The 19,964-nt window shown below is 36.4% G+C and overlaps 1 protein-coding gene across 1 annotated transcript in view; it reads right to left on the bottom strand.

Annotated features, from left to right (window-relative positions):
• The window catches only part of DACH2 (dachshund family transcription factor 2), a 736,007-nt gene that overhangs the window by 269,952 nt on the left and 446,091 nt on the right, over positions 1-19,964 (bottom strand). The window contains exon 3 of the mRNA XM_047075803.1: positions 14,596-14,708. Within this exon, the coding sequence (XP_046931759.1) occupies positions 14,596-14,708 (113 nt within the window). The remainder of the gene's footprint in view (positions 1-14,595; positions 14,709-19,964) is intronic.

The raw sequence follows: 19,964 nt of genomic DNA, 5'->3' as shown, positions 1-19,964 counted from the left end.
TTTTTAAGCTCAATACAAAGGTACTGTCTATATTGATTCAGTCATGTGTACAAGTGTACAATGAAAATTTTTGCAAACTCTCAGGATTTTACCTATATTAAATATAAAGAAAATGAGTTGGCAACATGATCCAAAGTTTATACATTGCAAAAGGGGAGCCAGAGGACACACAAAAAATTTTCACCACCACCAACACCACAGTAACCAACCCCTACCCCCAACTTTGGGTTGATAACAGAGGCATGATATCTTATGACCTATAGATTTTTTTGTAGTTGGGCACTATGTATCAAGGCTATGTTTTGTTACTCATTTCTAGTCACAATATGAAGGTGATGCCTGTAGATTTTAACTCTTATTATCCTCTATCACTTTAATAGGAAATGATAAGAAATTTATTTTTGCTTTGTAGGATTCCTTAAATTATTGATACTTAGTGTGTTTTCCTAACTACACACTTTAATGAGTTATTTCAATACAGCCATCTACTGAATCCAATAAAATAAAGTAGTCACGAGGCAGCTTATCATCTTTCAAGCATATTATACAATGGAAAGTTTTACTGTGCTATTTAAATGTATGATTTCTCCCCTGGGAAAAGTAAGTCAGCATAAAGACCAGGCACTGAAGAAATGATACATGTAGTAGGTGAAGAGTTGTGTATTTCATTTTATGGAAATTCTGTGTGATGTGGAAAATGAAGTTGGATGTGAGCCCTAGAGATGCAAATGTGTCTTTCTACAATACACTAGATTTGCCTTGTGACTTTGTGATTTTTTTTAATTTAATTTAATTTTTTAAAATTACATCCAAATTAGTTAGCATATAGTATAACAATGATTTCAGGAGTAGATTCCTTAATGCCCCTTACCCATTTAGTCCATCCCCCCTCCCACAACCCCTCTAGCAACCCTCAGTTTGTTCTCCATATTTATGAGTCTCTTCTGTTTTGTCCCCCTCCCTGTTTTTATATTATTTTTGTTTCCCTTCCCTTATGTTCATCTGTTTTGTCTCTTAAAGTCCTCATATGAATGATACAGGTGTGCTGTGACTTTGTGATTTTTATAAGATCTCATTTGGGGATGGTTTGAGGATTGATTAGATGGAAAGCAGGGCAATGTGGGATATATCACTTAACACAATGACAGTGTGTAGTCATCAGTGATCCTCTAAACACAGTTGGAAGTTAGAACTGTAAATGAAAAAGCATTGCACTCAAACTAGTGGAGTTTGGCAACATTTGTATTTCTCATTAACTTGACCATATTAATTCAATCCATACATATCAAAGTTATTTACTCAAGAATTGTCACAACAGGAACAATTTATAACTGTTACATTTCTTTACAGGAAAAGTAGGTTGCAGTCATTCAGAAGACTGTTTTTATACTCTTTGGAAAGAAAAATTATAGACACATCTAATTATACTAGCTTCCCACACTATAAAATACTATAAAAATGATAAAAAAAAGTAAAGGAAAACATCAAGGTTTTATTTTATTGAAGTTATGCAGTCACCAACAGTTAATTACATGGATTATTCCAGGAATTCCTATTCTGACATACCTGACATCTCATCTCTCATACCTAAGTAGTTCTGATACAACCCTAATGATTTACAGCCTAAATTCTCAACACCAAGCTTTTGCATGAGAGATGTAGTTCCGTGTATTTATAAAATTATGATATTAATGGTCAAGAGATCTCAGCTTTTATAATTAATGGTCAAGACTCTTAACTATAGAGAGCAAATGAATGGTTACCAGAGGGGAGGTGGATGGAGGGATGGGTTAAATAAGTGATTAGAATTAAGGAGTGCACTTGTGATGATCATGAGGCATTGTATGGAAGTGTTGAATCACTGTATTTTATACCTGAAACTAATATTACACTGTATGTTAACTAACTAGGACTTAAATTAAAACTTAAAAAATAAAGTAAAATAAATACTGAAAAGGGGAAAAATAAATTAATGGTCAAGAGACTTGGCTTCATACTTTACTGTCTCTCACATTTGAAGCAACTCAGTTAACTTTTGAAAACTCATTTTATTCATCTGTTAGACAGAAATATTAACGCTAACTTTACAGGATTGCTGAAAAGATCAAATGAGAAAACATTTTAAAATCATTCTTTTGAAAGTTAAAGTTCAGGTATATGCATACACATAGAGCTACATTAAAGATATAGAAGTGCTTTATAAAAGCATTATTTAAATTATCACCACCACCACCATCATCATCATCATCACCACAACACCATCCTGTAAAGTTTGCTTAAATTCAAAGTTTTCCCATCTGTCTACATTGAAAATCAGCAAAGGAATCTGCTCTGTGAGACTCTCATGCAGGACGAAAATAGTTTACAGAAGTTTAAAAAAATTGGGTGGAGACATTTTTATATTAAAATATTTAGAACACATATAGAAAAAAAATTAACAAATAAATTGAGATTTGGGAAACCCAGATTCAACTAATAGAATGAATGGGGTTCTTGCTATCAAACTGATGTAGTTAAGCTTTTTATTTAGTAAAGAAAGTAAAATTGCATATTAAGTCTAAACTGCACTCTATGTTAGAAAATATTAGTAATTCAACCTCTGGTTCCTACTAGGCCAATAGTCTTCCTGAACACACAAGAAATAACTAAGAAAATCTAATGACATAAAAGCAGGTACCATTTGTGTGATATGAAGCATGCTTTACAATAATGCTCATTGAAAAACCCAAGGAAAGTCATATAAACAGGCATGTTTTATTTTTTTTTTTTTGATTTTTATTTTTTTTTATTTTTTTATTTTTTTTATATATATGAAATTTATTGACAAATTGGTTTCCATACAACACCCAGTGCTCATCCCAAAAGGTGCACTCCTCAATACCCATCACCCACCCTCCCCTCCCTCCCACCCCCCATCAACCCTCAGTTTGTTCTCAGTTGCTTTTTTTTTTTTTATATGAAGTTTATTGACAAATTGGTTTCCATACAACACCCAGTGCTCATCCCAAAAGGTGCCCTCCTCAATAACCATCACCCACCCGCCCCTCCCTCCCACCCCCCATCAACCCTCAGTTTGTTCTCAGTTTTTAACAGTCTCTTATGCTTTGGCTCTCTCCCACTCTAAAGTCCTTTTTTTTTTTTTTTTTCCTTCCCCTCCCCCATGGGTTCCTGTTAAGTTTCTCAGGATCCACATAAGAGTGAAACCATATGGTATCTGTCTTTCTCTGTATGGCTTATTTCACTTAGCATCACACTCTCCAGTTCCATCCACGTTGCTACAAAAGGCCATATTTCATTTTTTCTCATTGCCACGTAGTATTCCATTGTGTATATAAACCACAATTTCTTTATCCATTCATCAGTTGATGGACATTTAGGCTCTTTCCATAATTTGGCTATTGTTGACAGTGCTGCTATGAACATTGGGGTACAAGTGCCCCTATGCATCAGTACTCCTGTATCCCTTGGATAAATTCCTAGCAGTGCTATTGCTGGGTCATAGGGTAGGTCTATTTTTAATTTTCTGAGGAACCTCCACACTGCTTTCCAGAGCGGCTGCACCAATTTGCATTCCCACCAACAGTGCAAGAGGGTTCCCGTTTCTCCACATCCTCTCCAGCATCTATAGTCTCCTGATTTGTTCATTTTGGCCACTCTGACTGGCGTGAGGTGATACCTGAGTGTGGTTTTGATTTGTATTTCCCTGATAAGGAGCGACGCTGAACATCTTTTCATGTGCCTGTTGGCCATCTGGATGTCTTCTTTAGAGAAGTGTCTATTCCTGTTTTCTGCCCATTTCTTCACTGGGTTATTTGTTTTTCGGGTGTGGAGTTTGGTGAGCTCTTTATAGATTTTAGATACTAGCCCTTTGTCCGATATGTCATTTGCAAATATCTTTTCCCATTCCGTTGGTTGCCTTTTAGTTTTGTTGGTTGTTTCCTTTGCTGTGCAGAAGCTTTTTATCTTCATAAGGTCCCAGTAATTCACTTTTGCTTTTAATTCCCTTGCCTTTGGGGATGTGTCGAGTAAGAGATTGCTACGGCTGAGGTCAGAGAGGTCTTTTCCTGCTTTCTCCTCTAAGGTTCTGATGGTTTCCTGTCTCACATTTAGGTCCTTTATCCATTTTGAGTTTATTTTTGTAAATGGTGTGAGAAAGTGGTCTAGTTTCAACCTTCTGCATGTTGCTGTCCAGTTCTCCCAGCACCATTTGTTAAAGAGGCTGTCTTTTTTCCATTGGATGTTCTTTCCTGCTTTGTCAAAGATTAGTTGGCCATATGTTTGTGGGTCTAGTTCTGGGGTTTCTATTCTCTTCCATTGGTCTGTGTGTCTGTTTTTGTGCCAATACCATGCTGTCTTGATGATGACAGCTTTGTAGTAGAGGCTGAAGTCTGGGATTGTGATGCCTCCTGCTTTGGTCTTCTTCTTCAAAATTCCTTTGGCTATTCGGGGCCTTTTGTGGTTCCATATGAATTTTAGGATTGCTTGTTCTAATTTCGAGAAGAATGCTGGTGCAATTTTGATTGGGATTGCATTGAATGTGTAGATAGCTTTGGGTAGTATTGACATTTTGACAATATTTATTTTTCCAATCCATGAGCAGGGAATGTCTTTCCATTTCTTTAAGTCTTCTTCAATTACCTTCATAAGCTTTCTATAGTTTTCAGCATACAGATCCTTTACATCTTTGGTTAGATTTATTCCTAGGTATTGTATGCTTCTTGGTGCAATTGTGAATGGGATCAGTTTCTTTACTTGTCTTTCTGTTGCTTCATTGTTAGTGTATAAGAATGCAACTGATTTCTGTCCATTGATTTTGTATCCTGCAACTTTGCTGAATTCATGTATCAGTTCTAGCAGACTTTTGGTGGAGTCTATCGGATTTTCCATGTATAATATCATGTCATCTGCAAAAAGCGAAAGCTTGACTTCATCTTTGCCAATTTTGATGCCTTTGATTTCCTTTTGTTGTCTGATTGCTGATGCTAGCACTTCCAGCACTATGTTAAACAACAACGGTGAGAGTGGGCATCCCTGTCGTGTTCCTGATCTCAGGGAAAAAGCTCTCAGTTTTTCCCCACTGAGGATGATGTTAGCTGTGGGCTTTTCATAAATGGCTTTTATGATCTTTAAGTATGTTCCTTCTATCCCGACTTTCTCAAGGGTTTTTATTAAGAAAGGGTGCTGGATTTTGTCAAAGGCCTTTTCTGCATCGATTGACAGGATCATATGATTCTTCTCTTTTTTTTTTGTTAATGTGATGTATCACGTTGATTGATTTGCGAATGTTGAACCAGCCCTGCATCCCAGGAATGAATCCCACTTGATCATGGTGAATAATTCTTTTTATATGCCGTTGAATTCGATTTGCTAGTATCTTATTGAGAATTTTGGCATCCATATTCATCAGGGATATTGGCCTGTAGTTCTCTTTTTTTACTGGGTCTCTGTCTGGTTTAGGAATCAAAGTAATACTGGCTTCATAGAATGAGTCTGGAAGTTTTCCTTCCCTTTCTATTTCTTGGAATAGCTTGAGAAGGATAGGTATTATCTCTGCTTTAAACGTCTGGTAGAACTCCCCTGGGAAGCCATCTGGTCCTGGACTCTTATTTGTTGGGAGATTTTTGATAACCGATTCAATTTCTTCGCTGGTTATGGGTCTGTTCAAGCTTTCTATTTCCTCCTGATTGAGTTTTGGAAGAGTGTGGGTGTTCAGGAATTTGTCCATTTCTTCCAGGTTGTCCAATTTGTTGGCATATAATTTTTCATAGTATTCCCTGATAATTGTTTGTATCTCTGAGGGATTGGTTGTAATAATTCCATTTTCATTCATGATTTTATCTATTTGGGTCATCTCCCTTTTCTTTTTGAGAAGCCTGGCTAGAGGTTTGTCAATTTTGTTTATTTTTTCAAAAAACCAACTCTTGGTTTCGTTGATCTGCTCTGCAGTTTTTTGAGATTCTATATTGTTTATTTCTGCTCTGATCTTTATTATTTCTCTTCTTCTGCTGGGTTTAGGCTGCCTTTGCTGTTCTGCTTCTATTTCCTTTAGGTGTGCTGTTAGATTTTGTATTTGGGATTTTTCTTGTTTCTTGAGATAGGCCTGGACGGCAATGTATTTTCCTCTCAGGACTGCCTTCGCTGCGTCCCAAAGCGTTTGGATTGTTGTATTTTCATTTTCATTTGTTTCCATATATTTTTTGATTTCTTCTCTAATTGCCTGGTTGACCCACTCATTCGTTAGTAGGGTGTTCTTTAACCTCCATGCTTTTGGAGGTTTTCCAGACTTTTTCCTGTGGTTGATTTCAAGCTTCATAGCATTGTGGTCTGAAAGTATGCATGGTATAATTTCAATTCTTGTATACTTATGAAGGGCTGTTTTGTGACCCAGTATATGATCTATCTTGGAGAATGTTCCATGTGCACTCGAGAAGAAAGTATATTCTGTTGCTTTGGGATGCAGAGTTCTAAATATATCTGTCAAGTCCATCTGATCCAGTGTCTCATTCAGGGCCCTTGTTTCTTTATTGACCGTGTGTCTAGATGATCTATCCATTGTTGTAAGTGGGGTGTTAAAGTCCCCAGCAATTACCACATTCTTATCAATAAGGTTGCTTCTGTTTATGAGGAATTGTTTTATATATTTGGGGGCTCCGGTATTCGGCGCATAGAGATTTATAATTGTTAGCTCTTCCTGATGGATAGACCCTGTAACTATTATATAATGTCCTTCTTCATCTCTTGTTACAGCCTTTAATTTAAAGTCTAGTTTGTCTGATATAAGTATGGCTACTCCAGCTTTCTTTTGGCTTCCAGTAGCATGATAAATAGTTCTCCATCCCCTCACTCTGAATCTAAAGGTGTCCTCAGGTCTAAAATGAGTCTCTTGTAGACAGCAAATAGATGGGTCTTGTTTTTTTATCCATTCTGATACCCTATGTCTTTTGGTTGGCGCATTTAATCCATTTACATTCAGTGTTATTATAGAAAGATACGGGTTTAGAGTCATTGTCATGTCTGTATGTTTTATGCTTGTAGTGATGTCTCTGGTACTTTGTCTCACAGGGTCCCCCTTAGGATCTCTTGTAGGGCTGGTTTAGTGGTGACAAATTCCTTCAGTTTTTGTTTGTTTGGAAAGACCTTTATCTCTCCTTCTATTCTAAATGACAGACTTGCTGGATAAAGGATTCTTGGCTGCATATTTTTGCTGTCTAGCACCCTGAAAATCTCGTGCCAATTCTTTCTGGCCTGCCAAGTTTCAAAAGAGAGATCAGTCACGAGTCTTATAGGTCTCCCTTTATATGTGAGGGCACGTTTACCCCTTGCTGCTTTCAGAATTTTCTCTTTATCCTTGTATTTTGCCAGTTTCACTATGATATGTCGTGCAGAAGATCGATTCAAGTTACGTCTGAAGGGAGTTCTCTGTGCCTCTTGGATTTCAATGCCTTTTTCCTTCCCCAGTTCAGGGAAGTTCTCAGCTATGATTTCTTCAAGTACCCCTTCAGCACCTTTCCCTCTCTCTTCCTCCTCTGGGATACCAATTATGCGTATATTATTTCTTTTTAGTGTATCACTTAGTTCTCTAATTTTCCCCTCATACTCCTGGATTTTTTTATCTCTCTTTTTCTCAGCTTCCTCTTTTTCCATAACTTTATCTTCTAGTTCACCTATTCTCTCCTCTGCCTCTTCCATCCGAGCTGTGGTGGTTTGCATTTTGTTTTGCATTTCCTTTAAAGCGTTTTTCAGCTCCTCGTGACTGTTCCTTAGTCCCCTGATGTCTGTAGCAAGAGATTCTCTGCTGTCCTGTATGCTGTTTTCCAGCCCAGCGATTAATTTTATGACTATTATTCTAAATTCACTTTCTGTTATATTATTTAAATCCTTTTTGATCAGCTCATTAGCTGTTGTTATTTCCTGGAGATTCTTCTGAGGGGAATTCTTCCGCTTGGTCATTTTGGATAGTCCCTGGTGTGGTGAGGGCCTGCAGGGCACTTCCCCTGTGCTGTGGTGTATAACTGGAGTTGGTGGGCGGGGCCGCAGTCCGACCTGATGTCTGCCCCCAGCCCACCGCTGGGGCCACAGTCAGACTGGTGTGTGCCTTCTCTTCCCCTCTCCTAGGGGCGGGATTCACTGTGGGGTGGCGTGGCCCGTCTGGGCTACTTGCACACTGCCAGGCTTGTGATGCTGGGGATCTGGTGTATTAGCTGGGGTGGGAAGGCAAGGTGCACGGCGGCAGGGGGGGCAGGCTTAGCTCGCTTCTCCTTAGGTGATCCACTTCAGGAGGGGCCCTGTGGCAGCCAGAGGGAGTCAGATCGCTGCCGGAGGTTTGGCTCCACAGAAGCACAGAGTTGGGTGTTCTCGCGGAGTGAGCAATTTCCCTGGCCGGAGCCGGTTCCCTTTGGGATTTTGGCTGGGGGATGGGCGGGGGAGATGGCGCTGGCGAGCGCCTTTGTTCCCCGCCAAACTGAGCTCTGTAGTCCGGGGGCTCCGCAGCTCACCCTCCCTTTGTCCTCCAGCCTTCCCGCTTTCCGAGCAGAGCTGTTAACTTATGACCTCCCAGACGCTAAGTCGCGCTTGCTGTCGGAACACAGTCCGTCAGGCCCCTCCGCTTTTGCAAGCCGGACTCGGGGGCTCTGCTTGGCCGGCGAGCCGCCCCTCCACCCCGGCTCCCTCCCGCCAGTCCGTGGAGCGCGCACCGCCTCGTCGCCCTTCCTACCCTCTTCCGTGGGCCTCTCGTCTGCACTTGGGTCTGGTGACTCTGTTCTGCTAATCCTCTGGCGGTTTTCTGGGTTATTTAGGCAGGTGTAGGTGGAATCTAAGTGATCAGCAGGACGCGCGGTGAGCCCAGCGTCCTCCTACGCCGCCATCTTCCCAGAATTCCTGTTCTCAGTTTTTAACAGTCTCTTATGCTTTGACTCTCTCCCACTCTAACCTCTTTTTTTTTTTTCCTTCCCCTCCCCCATGGGTTCCTGTTAAGTTTCTCAGGATCCACATAAGAGTGAAACCATATGGTATCTGTCTTTCTCTGTATGGCTTATTTCACTTAGCATTACACTCTCCAGTTCCATCCACGTTGCTACAAAAGGTAAAGAGGCATGTTTTAAATCAAACATCAAAAGGTTGATTTTTTTTTCTAGATTGAGCTTTCCTTTTTACACTGATAAAAGAAAAGCTTAGGACCTTTCTGTGCTCCTTAAGACCACTTCTTAGCCTCCAAACTGAGTGAGAATATGAAATGTATTGTGAAAAAGAAGGGACACTGATTCAAAAGTGGTATCAGGATAATTGAAGTTACGATCATATCATAAAGTTGGCATCACACTGCCAAGACTTGGCATGATTCTACTTATGGTTCTGCCAATTCTGAGTTGAGTGCTGTAGCCACTATTACTGCATTTTATCTTCACTGGTTTGTGGACTGGTCTCTTCACCAGGGACTGGAGCTGAAATTCCTGAAAATATTTTCCCACAATAGAGCTAGAATCAAAATAAAAAATATAATAAAAAATAAACAAAACTGAAGAATCTGCTACCTTTTAGGAAATGAACACTACAGAATTTCATCTAAAGCACTATATTACTTCTTTGTAAGCTGCTAGTTTAAATCTCTCTCAAGCCAAATTCCACATCTATTTGAAATGCTTCATAAGCTGAAGAAAAGCAAGCAGTCATCTTTTGGGAAATTCAAAGGCATACACAGGTAATCCATCCCTTCAGTGTGATCCAGGGATATTAGTACTTCTGCAGAGCTGCAGAGAAAGATGGGGATAATTCCTTCTCCTTTTTCCCTTAATAGACCAAAAGATTTTATTGAAAAAATACCAGAAAATAAGATTACTATGTATTAATGTACTATGAATAATTATGATGTGAATTGAACAATATGAACCAAGAGAGAGACATGAGATGTTCAGAACATCAAGCAGTTCAATATATGAAGGTAAAACACAAACTTCATCATTTTGTAATAACTAAGGAAAAGGCTGGATGAAATTTGGAAAAACTCTGACTCACAAAATGCATTTTATTTTAAGGTGTTATAATTTTCTCTCATATTGTTTGGTGCAGAATAAATGCTCAATATACTCAATAGATATATTTTAAATGAAAAGAATGAATATATATAATAGAAATATTAATATATATAATCTTAATATATATATTTAATAGAAATAGAGATAGATACTATATCTATCTATAGTTACATAGGAATAATATCTAAATGAATATCAGGCAATATTTTTAAGAATAGATCCTATGGGTCCTACTTTAGTGAAAAAAAAACCTATCTTCAATAGTACGTATGTTGATTATTTATAAATAATCAGATCTTGCTGAAGTAGTCTTTAGGTCCCTAAGTAAATTTAAACCTCTCAAGTTTTTTAACCCTACACCAATGCACTTACTCACACCCATGTACATTTCTTTCTTGTTTATAGTTTTGTTTGCTAAGGTATTTTTATTAATATTGGAGACTTTAGCATAGCCACTGTCCGAATTATCTCAAATCCTGAATTAGAGGAGCTTGAATGAATCAGGTTCCATTATATAGGGGAAATATAGCCAAGAAGAAAATGAACATCTTTGAAATGAAAAAAAAATTACATCAGAAAAGGAAATAAAATCATATGAAAATACAAAGTAAAAGAAATTACCTTTATGCTAAGCAGATATAACAATATGGCACACTTGATATTATTCTGCATTTTTAAAGATGTATATATCAAGCTATATTAATAAATTGAGAACTCTTCTTAAATAAATCAAATGATGACGCCTTAACCATTTCTAATCCTTTTTACATGAGTTTTTTGCTGGCAACTGCTGGGGGAAAACAACAAATTAAAAACAAAAGTAACATAAAAAAACATCATAATATCTTAAAAGAGACAACCTGATCATTCTACATTGTTACCTTTAGACACCATATTTAGGTTATAAATGGAAAGAAATGATACAAACAAATATAGAACAAGTTCCATTACTTAGGCAAATTTAGCAGGATTCAGAGGGTCTTCTCCACACATATGATACTGAAACAGGATGCCCCAGCAGACTCTTTTCAATAATTAATTTGTATGTTGTATATAAAATTACACACAACTGTATAACATTGTATCTTTCTTTACAAAAAAATATTTTGAGACACAAGTACCTGGAACTAAAAGTATTGTAAAATATTTCAATAATCGTTGTGGGGGAGGGGTGAGGATGAATCTCAATCCATAACAGATTGTATTACAAATAGCAACTGTCTATGATGAGTACTGGATGTTGTGTATAAGTGATGAATCACCAAATTCTACACCAGAAACTAATATTACACTGTATGTTAACTAATTGGAATTGAAATAAAAACTTGAAACTACAAAAAATCAACTGGAATTCAAATAAAACTTAGATAAATAAAATTAATGAAATTAATGAAAGTTAAGCTTGAAAGGCATAGTAAGTATAATGTCAAATATTAAACTTGTTGATAGCTAAATTGAAAGTTTATTGTCAATTATCTTTGTTAATGGAGGAGTGAAGTGGTATGTCTAATCCAAAATAATGCATAATCCTAGAATTATTTCCACTTGGTTTTACACAACGTTTTCTTCTTACATCTGACTATAGGTGAGTAGAATATTCTTTGGCTTGTAAAATAAAGTCATGTAAATTAAGGAGAGGAATTACTATCAAGCTGTGAAGATTCCTCCATCTCCCCCTATTTAATGTTTTTTTCTCTACTTTTTGTCTTTTAGACAGAAATGCTCATGCCTTTCCCCACTCAATATCTTATCTATCTCTATCATTTCATTCTAGGAACAAGCAAAGAATTAAGAATTGAGGATTTTTCTCTCATTGGCTCTCAGTGTGATAAATCCAAGCTGTAGGAGGGAAGGCCAAGGCCCTAATAATGCAAGGAAGGAGGCTCTAAGAAAAATGAAATATATATGCCAAGTAAATTAGGAGAAGGTGAAAGCCTCAGACTGGGTTCTCACATGTACTATATGACATCGTGAAGATGAGGAAAGAGTATGGACTCTGGAGTTTAAAAGACTTGGGTCTGAAACCCAATTCTGCCACTCAATTGCTTTGTGACCTTAAGCAATTAATGTAAACTCAGTAAGCCATAAATTGTTCACTTGAAAAGTGAAGACTAAATCCATAAGGCTACAGTGAAGATTAAATGAAGTGCATATAAAACACTTAACACTTATGCCTGGTATATAATAAGAATTTAACATATATTACTGATTTTCTTCAGATAACAGATATAGTTTACTCAAGAGTACATTAACTTCAAGGCACTTGTTGGGATGAGCACGGGTGTTGTATGGAAACCAATTTGGCAACAAATTATATTAAAAATAAATAAATAAATAAATAAATAAATAAGACCAAAAAGAATAAAATAAAATCCTTTTTTTTCTTCTGTTTTCTTTAATATTTATTTATTTTTGAAAGAGAGAAAGCGAGAAAGCGAGAATGAGCACGAGTTGGGGAGGGGCAGAGAGAGAGGGAGACACAGATGCCAAAGCAGGCTCCAGGCTCTGAGATGTCAGCACAGAGCCCAATGCGATACTCAAACCCACGAATAGCAAGATCATGACCTGAGCCAAAGTCGGACACTTAACTGACAGAGCCACTCAGGCACCCCTAAAAATCCTTTTTTTTCTTTCATCTACACATTCCCTCAAAATCAGAACATGGGTCTGATTATTTACACGGTACTATTTCTAGGCTCTATCAATGTATTTTATTTTATAAGTCAAGAAATAGATTATCATTTATTGAGCACCAAGATATATTTCAGGCACTGTTATCCCTTCTATATTCTTTTATATGCACAGGAAAAATTGAGAATTTGTTTATAAGTATGTACTCTAAAAAATCATTTTCTAACCCCCAAAACCTGTGTCTCTTCCTAAATTCTCTGTCTTGGATGACACCATCATCCAGCTTGTTACCCAGGCTAGACATGAATTATCCTAGACTTCATCCTCTCACTCTTCATTTTTGTCAATTATCAAGTGTGATTAATTATAATTACTAAGCCATTCTAAATATCTTTTTCATTGTATTGAACTTTCTTTAGTTCCAGTCCTCAGTATTTTTCCCCTGAACTGTAACAAGTGACCTTCCTTCTTTTTGTTGCTTTCATTGCTACTTAAACTCCACAATAATTGTTTTCAGAACATTTACCATTTCTTAGCAGTGGTTCTTTTTATCTACAACAGACTTTTTAAAAATTTAAACAAAATCTTATGTGAACTAGAATATATAATATTCTGAGGCAAAAGTGGGGATTCTGGAAGTACTTCCCCAATTCCATGTCAGCAATAAGGAAAGTCCTTGAAAGACACCACTGGTCTATAGGGAAAATCCTAAACTGCTAAACCTGATAAATAAAAATCTAGGTTCACAAGTTGGCTTTTCCCACCCTCTCTATTCTAAACATATTGCCTATGAGTCTCCCACCTCAAATATCTTCTCTAGTCTCTTCGCCTTGATATTTTCCCACACTAGGCTCTTTCTCATCAGTGTATATCTGTCTACAGTCTCCTCTCTGCCTAGAATGTTTTTCTACTGATTTACCTTCTATCCAACACTCAGTCTACAAAACATAGCTCCAAAGTTTCCATCCCTGTGTGTATTACCCAACTTACTAAATTGTTTTAGTTTCTCCCATTTCTATGATCTTAAAGCACCCGGTATGTATTTGTATTATTGTCTATATCATACTTTATTATGATTATTAGTTTACATGTCCTTCTCTCTAGTTCAACTATAGGCAAGTACTGATACTCATATAATTTTTATTACCTTAGACATAATACTCAAATACAGTAGGTGCTTTATAAAATTTTGTGTTATTAAAGGTATAAATATCACATTATCATTAAGTTCATTTTCATTTTTTACCATGTAATAACTTTACTGATTTGTAAAGTTTCAGTTAAAGAAATATTAAGCTTATTTTAAGTGTTTCATGCATTATTAAGTTCTTTTACAGAGAATAAAAAAGTTCAATGCTAAATTATGAAAGTGGTGTTTTTAGGGGTATGCTATTTATCATAGTGTTAATAAACACTGAATTATTATTTATGACAATGTCCATTTGGATGTTGTCTTTTCTAATCAGAAAGCTTTTCTATCAAAGCTACATCTTCTTTCTACTTTTTAACCTCGAGTAAAACTTGGACATGATACACAAATGCCCCAAACCCTTAAAAACAAAGAAAAATATATATTATTGAGAAATATAAGTGAGCAGATGTGCTGCATCCTATAGGAAGTTTCGAGACAAGGCTTGTTTGGCTAGTGCCCCTCATCCCTGCCCCCAACACATACAAACATACATACAATAAGGTCTTGAAAGGGATTTCCTGCCAGGAAATGACAATTAATTTTTTTAAAGAGTCATGTCCATTTGATTTGAGTCACTGTAGTAACAAAACTGTTTTCATGAATACTTTAAAAATTCAATAATGTAACCTTTAGTACAGTTTGAAAAGCTCGGAAGGACAAGGCAGTTAGATCAATATTAGTTTATTTCTAATTCTGGGCAGCATGAACAGACAAGGCTGATCATCAGATGGGTTTTATTACCTGTCGGAGTGATAAGTCCTGGTGATAAAAGGCCTGGGACTGAATGGGGCAGAAGGCGAGCATTGTCCTGAAACACTCCCAAAGAACGCTTAGGAGGCCTGCCGGGCCTGGAACTGTTGAAAAACACAAACAAAGATCAGGTTAAAAACGTACTCTTTTTGGAAATACCATCACTTGCTACATTTGCCTCATAAATCTTGTTTAATTGCCAAGAGTGATAGAATTTTATATTAAAGACTATTTTCATTGATTAACAAAAACCAATACTTTCCTTTCTATTAAATTTCCCAATGTAGTTATGGCAAACATTAAAACCATAAAAGACTACTTTTTAGTTTAGATTCTATTTTCAAGGCAGCACTTTGCAATACAGCTTACTTGTAAGAAACCCAAAGTTACCCCCATCCTTAAAGCAACATTTGATTACTGGTATTCATACATGCTACTGAGATCTGAGATAGTGATTTACAGAATTAAGATTTTATAGAATGTGAAGTGGTTAAGTCTCTGCCCAGAGAGGTAAAGGGGTAAAGAGCTAAGAGATGTAGAGTAAGATCTGTTATTTTTTAGCATTTCCGTAGCTTCCAGGAGACCAAAAGAAACAGAAGACCCCCACCCTCAGTAGAGTTTTTTTCTTACCTGTTATTTACACCAGGCTATATAACCATCAGTGCACTCTCTTATAGAGTGGCTGTACTAACAAAACCTGCCACCTTTGCAATCTAGGCTGTCTTTTCTCACAGATTTGTTAGTGTTCCTTTTCTCACAGATTTATTGGTGTTTCTTTTCTCACAGATTTATTAGTGTTTTTAACTGACAAGTTGAGGCTAAACTTATTCACCTAACCTGTTCTATCTGCACATTCTTCACCCTAGTGTGAACAGTGCCGGAATTGCAGTTGTAAGTATTAATCCATAAAATAATAAAATATAAAGTCAGTATCTGGCTTTCATGTTATACCGTAATACAGTCATTGTAATGAATAATGAAGTCAGCTTCATTTGGAAGCTGTCACCACAATGAAGAGACTTACAAGGCATCAAACATTAGGATAAGTTATTCTCAAGTCACCCAATATATCTCACATATTACTTTCTAATGTTGCCTAAGATATTGCTATTGTTTTTTTTTACTATAAATGTGGTTTAAATTTTTTTAATGTTTATTTATTTTTGAAAGAGAGAGAGCATGAGGGGGGAAGGGATAAAATCCAAAGCAGGCTCCAGGCTCAGCACAGAGCCTGATGTGGGCTTGAACCCACAAACCATTGAGATCATGACCTGAGCCAAAGTCAGACACTTAACTGACTGAGCCACCCGGGCACCCCAAGTATAAATGCAGTTTAAAAGCTGACTAATAGGGCTTTTGACAAAATACTGCAAAATACAATATTAACTAGCTCAAACCACAAAAATATATGAGATTCAGATAGAAAACATTTCCAAAAAGGACTTTTGGTGCGCGCTCTCTCTCTCTCTCTCTCTCTCACACACACACACACATGTTAATCCTTACTCTGTTTTTGTTGTTTTGTTTTGTTTTTTGTTTTTTGCAGTAGCAAAGTGCTCCATCAATGTAAGACAAACTCAACTTTTTAAATGAAGACAACTTTTAGCAACCTTATGTGAAGGTACCATTGCCCAATTCATTTTTCATACATTCTGTTGATGTTATTTTCTTTCACTGTACATCAATACTTTTTAAATCATTTTAAAAATGTTTTATTATTTATTTTTGAGAGAGAGAGAGAGAGAGAGAGAGAAAGTGAGAGATAGAGCCAGCACAATCTGGGGAGGGGCAGAGAGAGAGGGAGACACAGAATCCGAAGTAGGCTCCAGGCTCTGAGCATCAGTACAGAGCCCAATGCGGAGCTTGAACCTGTGAACTGCAAGATCATGGCCTAAGACAAAGTTGGACACTCAACCAACTGAGCCACCCAGGCGCCTTGCTCTGTACATCAATATTGTATATCAATCTATTGTGCAAGATTTTGTTTTCTCATTCAATGTTTCAATTTTAAAAACTGACTCTCCTCTACTTTCTGCTCAATTCTGAGCCATAATTTATCTTTTTTTAATTCAGTATGTTATTTTGTTTGCCCTTACTTTGTTTTATGGTTTCCTAACTCTTTTAAGGATAAGAGAAATGCACTATTTACTTCAAACCCCCTAAAGGATCCCAAGGTCACTGAATAATGTTCATCAATGTATATCCAACCATTAGAAGTTGAATAATCTTCACCAAATCTATACTTTCTAAGTGCTACTTTGTGTCTTTTCGGTTGTCAGAACACAAACCTACTAACTGTATTCAAGTCTACCTGATTACTTCATACTTTTTCAATGTAAACATTGCAGTGCTGTCTTCAGGTTGACCATCACTTTCAGAAAGGTTGCCTCCAGAACTAAGCAGCCTGACATTCTATTTCCACATAATGAGCCACTTGTTGATAATACACTTTGAATCCTTCAAGGTTTACCTAGCTTTGTTCCAAATTTCTTGGTCAATCTCACAATTTGAAGTTGCTCTTTTCCAATAAGCTGACTCAAGTTTGAGAAACATTAGAAGCCTCTCAGATGGTTCTACCTTAAATTCCAAGATTTGAAAAAAAAAATGGTAAAATTTCCCACCATCAGATCTATATGGGAGAATTCATGGATTATGTCATAAATGGCCTGGTAATATTTACAACATATGTCATAAACTAACAGGATAATATTCTCAATCCTAACACCCTTTTAGGTTGGTTGGTTGGTACAATTGAGTCTCCCCTAAAAGAATGTATGCTCTATGAAGGCAGCCTATTTCTGGTTTTGTCACTGCATCCTGAGCAATTCTCATGGTATCAAGCACACAGTAGGGTCAAGTAAATGGTTAATTAATTCAGTTAATAATAAAAGGAAATATTTCACTGTTGGTTCAGTTTCCAAATATTCCTTGAATTGCTCTACTCCCCTTGACTGCATAAATAGTAAGACAGTTGCATCATTTAATCATCAGGTAATTAAGTCTTGGACTCCACAACAAATATAAGAGCTTCAAAATATGATCCACTTGAATCTGACTATGTACAAGGTTAAAAAAGACGCTGCAAGCTTCAAGATCCACTCAAGGACTAAAGGTCCCTGGAGTTATACATATGCAGTGACAATATCATTTATTCAATCATCCAGTAAGCAAACATGCTCTAGATGCCCATTCAGTGTGTGTCTGGCACAGTATTACATATAAGGATTATACAGGTTAAAATGTAAGCTTGTTCTCAAGCCTTTCTAGGTAAGGGATTTGGTCTCTTTGTTCATTGATATAATGTGAACATCCAGAATAGCTTCCATCTTTGAGGATCTTATGATCTAGTGATAGAGATGTGTATTTGACCTATTGTTTAAAATTTCTATTAACTCTTTAGTAGGTATGATTGTGTGATATCCAAACTTGTTTAAATTTATCAGTGAGCAAAAATCACATTCAGATGTCTTTGTTTCTACTCTTGGAAAGAATACTTGGGTCCCTAGAGTAAATTAATTAGAATCAAGTTTGTAAAAGTGTTTTATAATCAAGAAATTTCCATACTAACATAAGATAGCTTTGTTTTTACTTTTAGAGCTAATGTTCTAAAGATTTAGATCTTCTGTAGTAAGGCACTTCTAGCACTAAAGTTCCTGCATTTCTTTTCAAAGAACACAAATCTAACAACATGATGCAAGACTATGGAGGACTCTATAGAAAGTTGGAAAAGATCATTTTTGATAGATGACCCTGCTATACTTCTAATCTTTAAGAGGTTTATTATCATCAGGAAGATATTTACATATTAATCAAGACAAATAAACATGTGGTGATTTAAATAGAAAACTGTTATTTGGATGACAATTTAATCAGCACAGGTTGAAAGGTCCATCATTGCAGCATCCTGTCTTTGCTGAAATATTGTGTTACTGATTTCAGTAATGCTTTATTTTACAGAGAACAGATAACCCTGTAATTACTCCTTAATTGAATGATAATTTCTTGTTGGTAATTATTTGTTTTCTGTTTAATTACAAAGTAATTCACACTCTATAAAATAAAACAGCCTTTAAAAAAATTTCCCACCCAAATGGTTCAGTGGATGTGTCACCCATGAGCATCATAGACAAAAGTTGTTAAGGTACAAGGCAAACAATGCCATAAAATAGCAAAAATTCTACTAAATAGCTCAGCTAAATATTTAGGAGCTTCAGTTTATACAATCAACCTTACATGTTACATTAACAGGTTGTTTGCAGGGAAATTATACTAAAGAATCAAGATTTTCTCTGGGCCCAGATCATTATTTAACATAATTTATCCTGATATGTAGTTCCCCTTTATTCTGTACACTTCTTTAGAAGAAATAAAATAAGTCAGCTTCCTGAGGTAAAAGTATAAACCAACTTCAATATAAATCTACAATATTTCATATTTCTGCAGTTGAAGTGGATTACTGTCAGAGCGTTATCTCACAGTGTATAAACTTTGTAGAGTTGGCACTCCTGTAAGAGGGAAATTCAGCAGGTCTTCTGGTATCAACAAGATATGACACATTCCATGACATATCTATTCCAAGTTGTAATAAATAAAGTAGCTAATACTTTACTCATTAAGATTATAAAGTTTCACTGTTGGAGTTATTTTTGTCTCATGTCATCAGCCATTTGTATATGAATCAAAGAATAAGCAACTAAATAAGGTGAGTGATTTTGTTTTTCAAAGAATAAAAATCTTGTTAATAAATTAGTTGGTGATGACATGAGCCTTCAGGATATTTAATACAAATCATATGGTCAGCACATGATTTAGGAAGGAATCACAAGTTATGTCATCCTCTTCAATGAAAGCTTGGCTTACTACTTTTAAGGAAATATTTGCAACATTCTGGGACAAACTGAGCAAATTGCTGAAGATATAGTGGCAGCTAGGGTGGCATTAGCAACCATTTGTAAGACCACTGCAATTGGATTCCTGGAGGTGTTAGCAATGACCTGGGATTCACTTTTCAGAGCTATCACTGATATTCAAAATACTTTGAGATAATCTCTGAATGCATCATTTTTTCACTCACATTAGAAACCAAGAATGACATTAACTTTGAAGGTGTTGTTTACCTGTGAGAGTGCTGCTGTGATTTTCAATGTGCTTGAAATTAAATAAGGCTATTTTTGCCAGAACAGTAAAACTTTTAATTGCATCATGATTAATAATAATGTCTTAGGCCTGACATTTATTACAATATTTCAAGGATGCCAATGGTAGTTAAACTCCACCTGACCTTTCAGTGTTTATGAAGGGAAACAAACTCTGACCTCACAGCAACCTGAATCCATCTTCTCTCAGTGTTGGCAAACTGA

This window comes from Lynx rufus, unplaced genomic scaffold, assembly GCF_022079265.1.
Source record: "Lynx rufus isolate CCGP_SWC_20201006 ecotype Redwood Valley unplaced genomic scaffold, mLynRuf1.p SCAF_14, whole genome shotgun sequence".
Classification (NCBI taxonomy): domain Eukaryota; kingdom Metazoa; phylum Chordata; class Mammalia; order Carnivora; family Felidae; genus Lynx; species Lynx rufus.
Note: the sequence above shows the minus strand (reverse complement) of the source record. Positions and strands in the feature narration are given on the sequence as shown.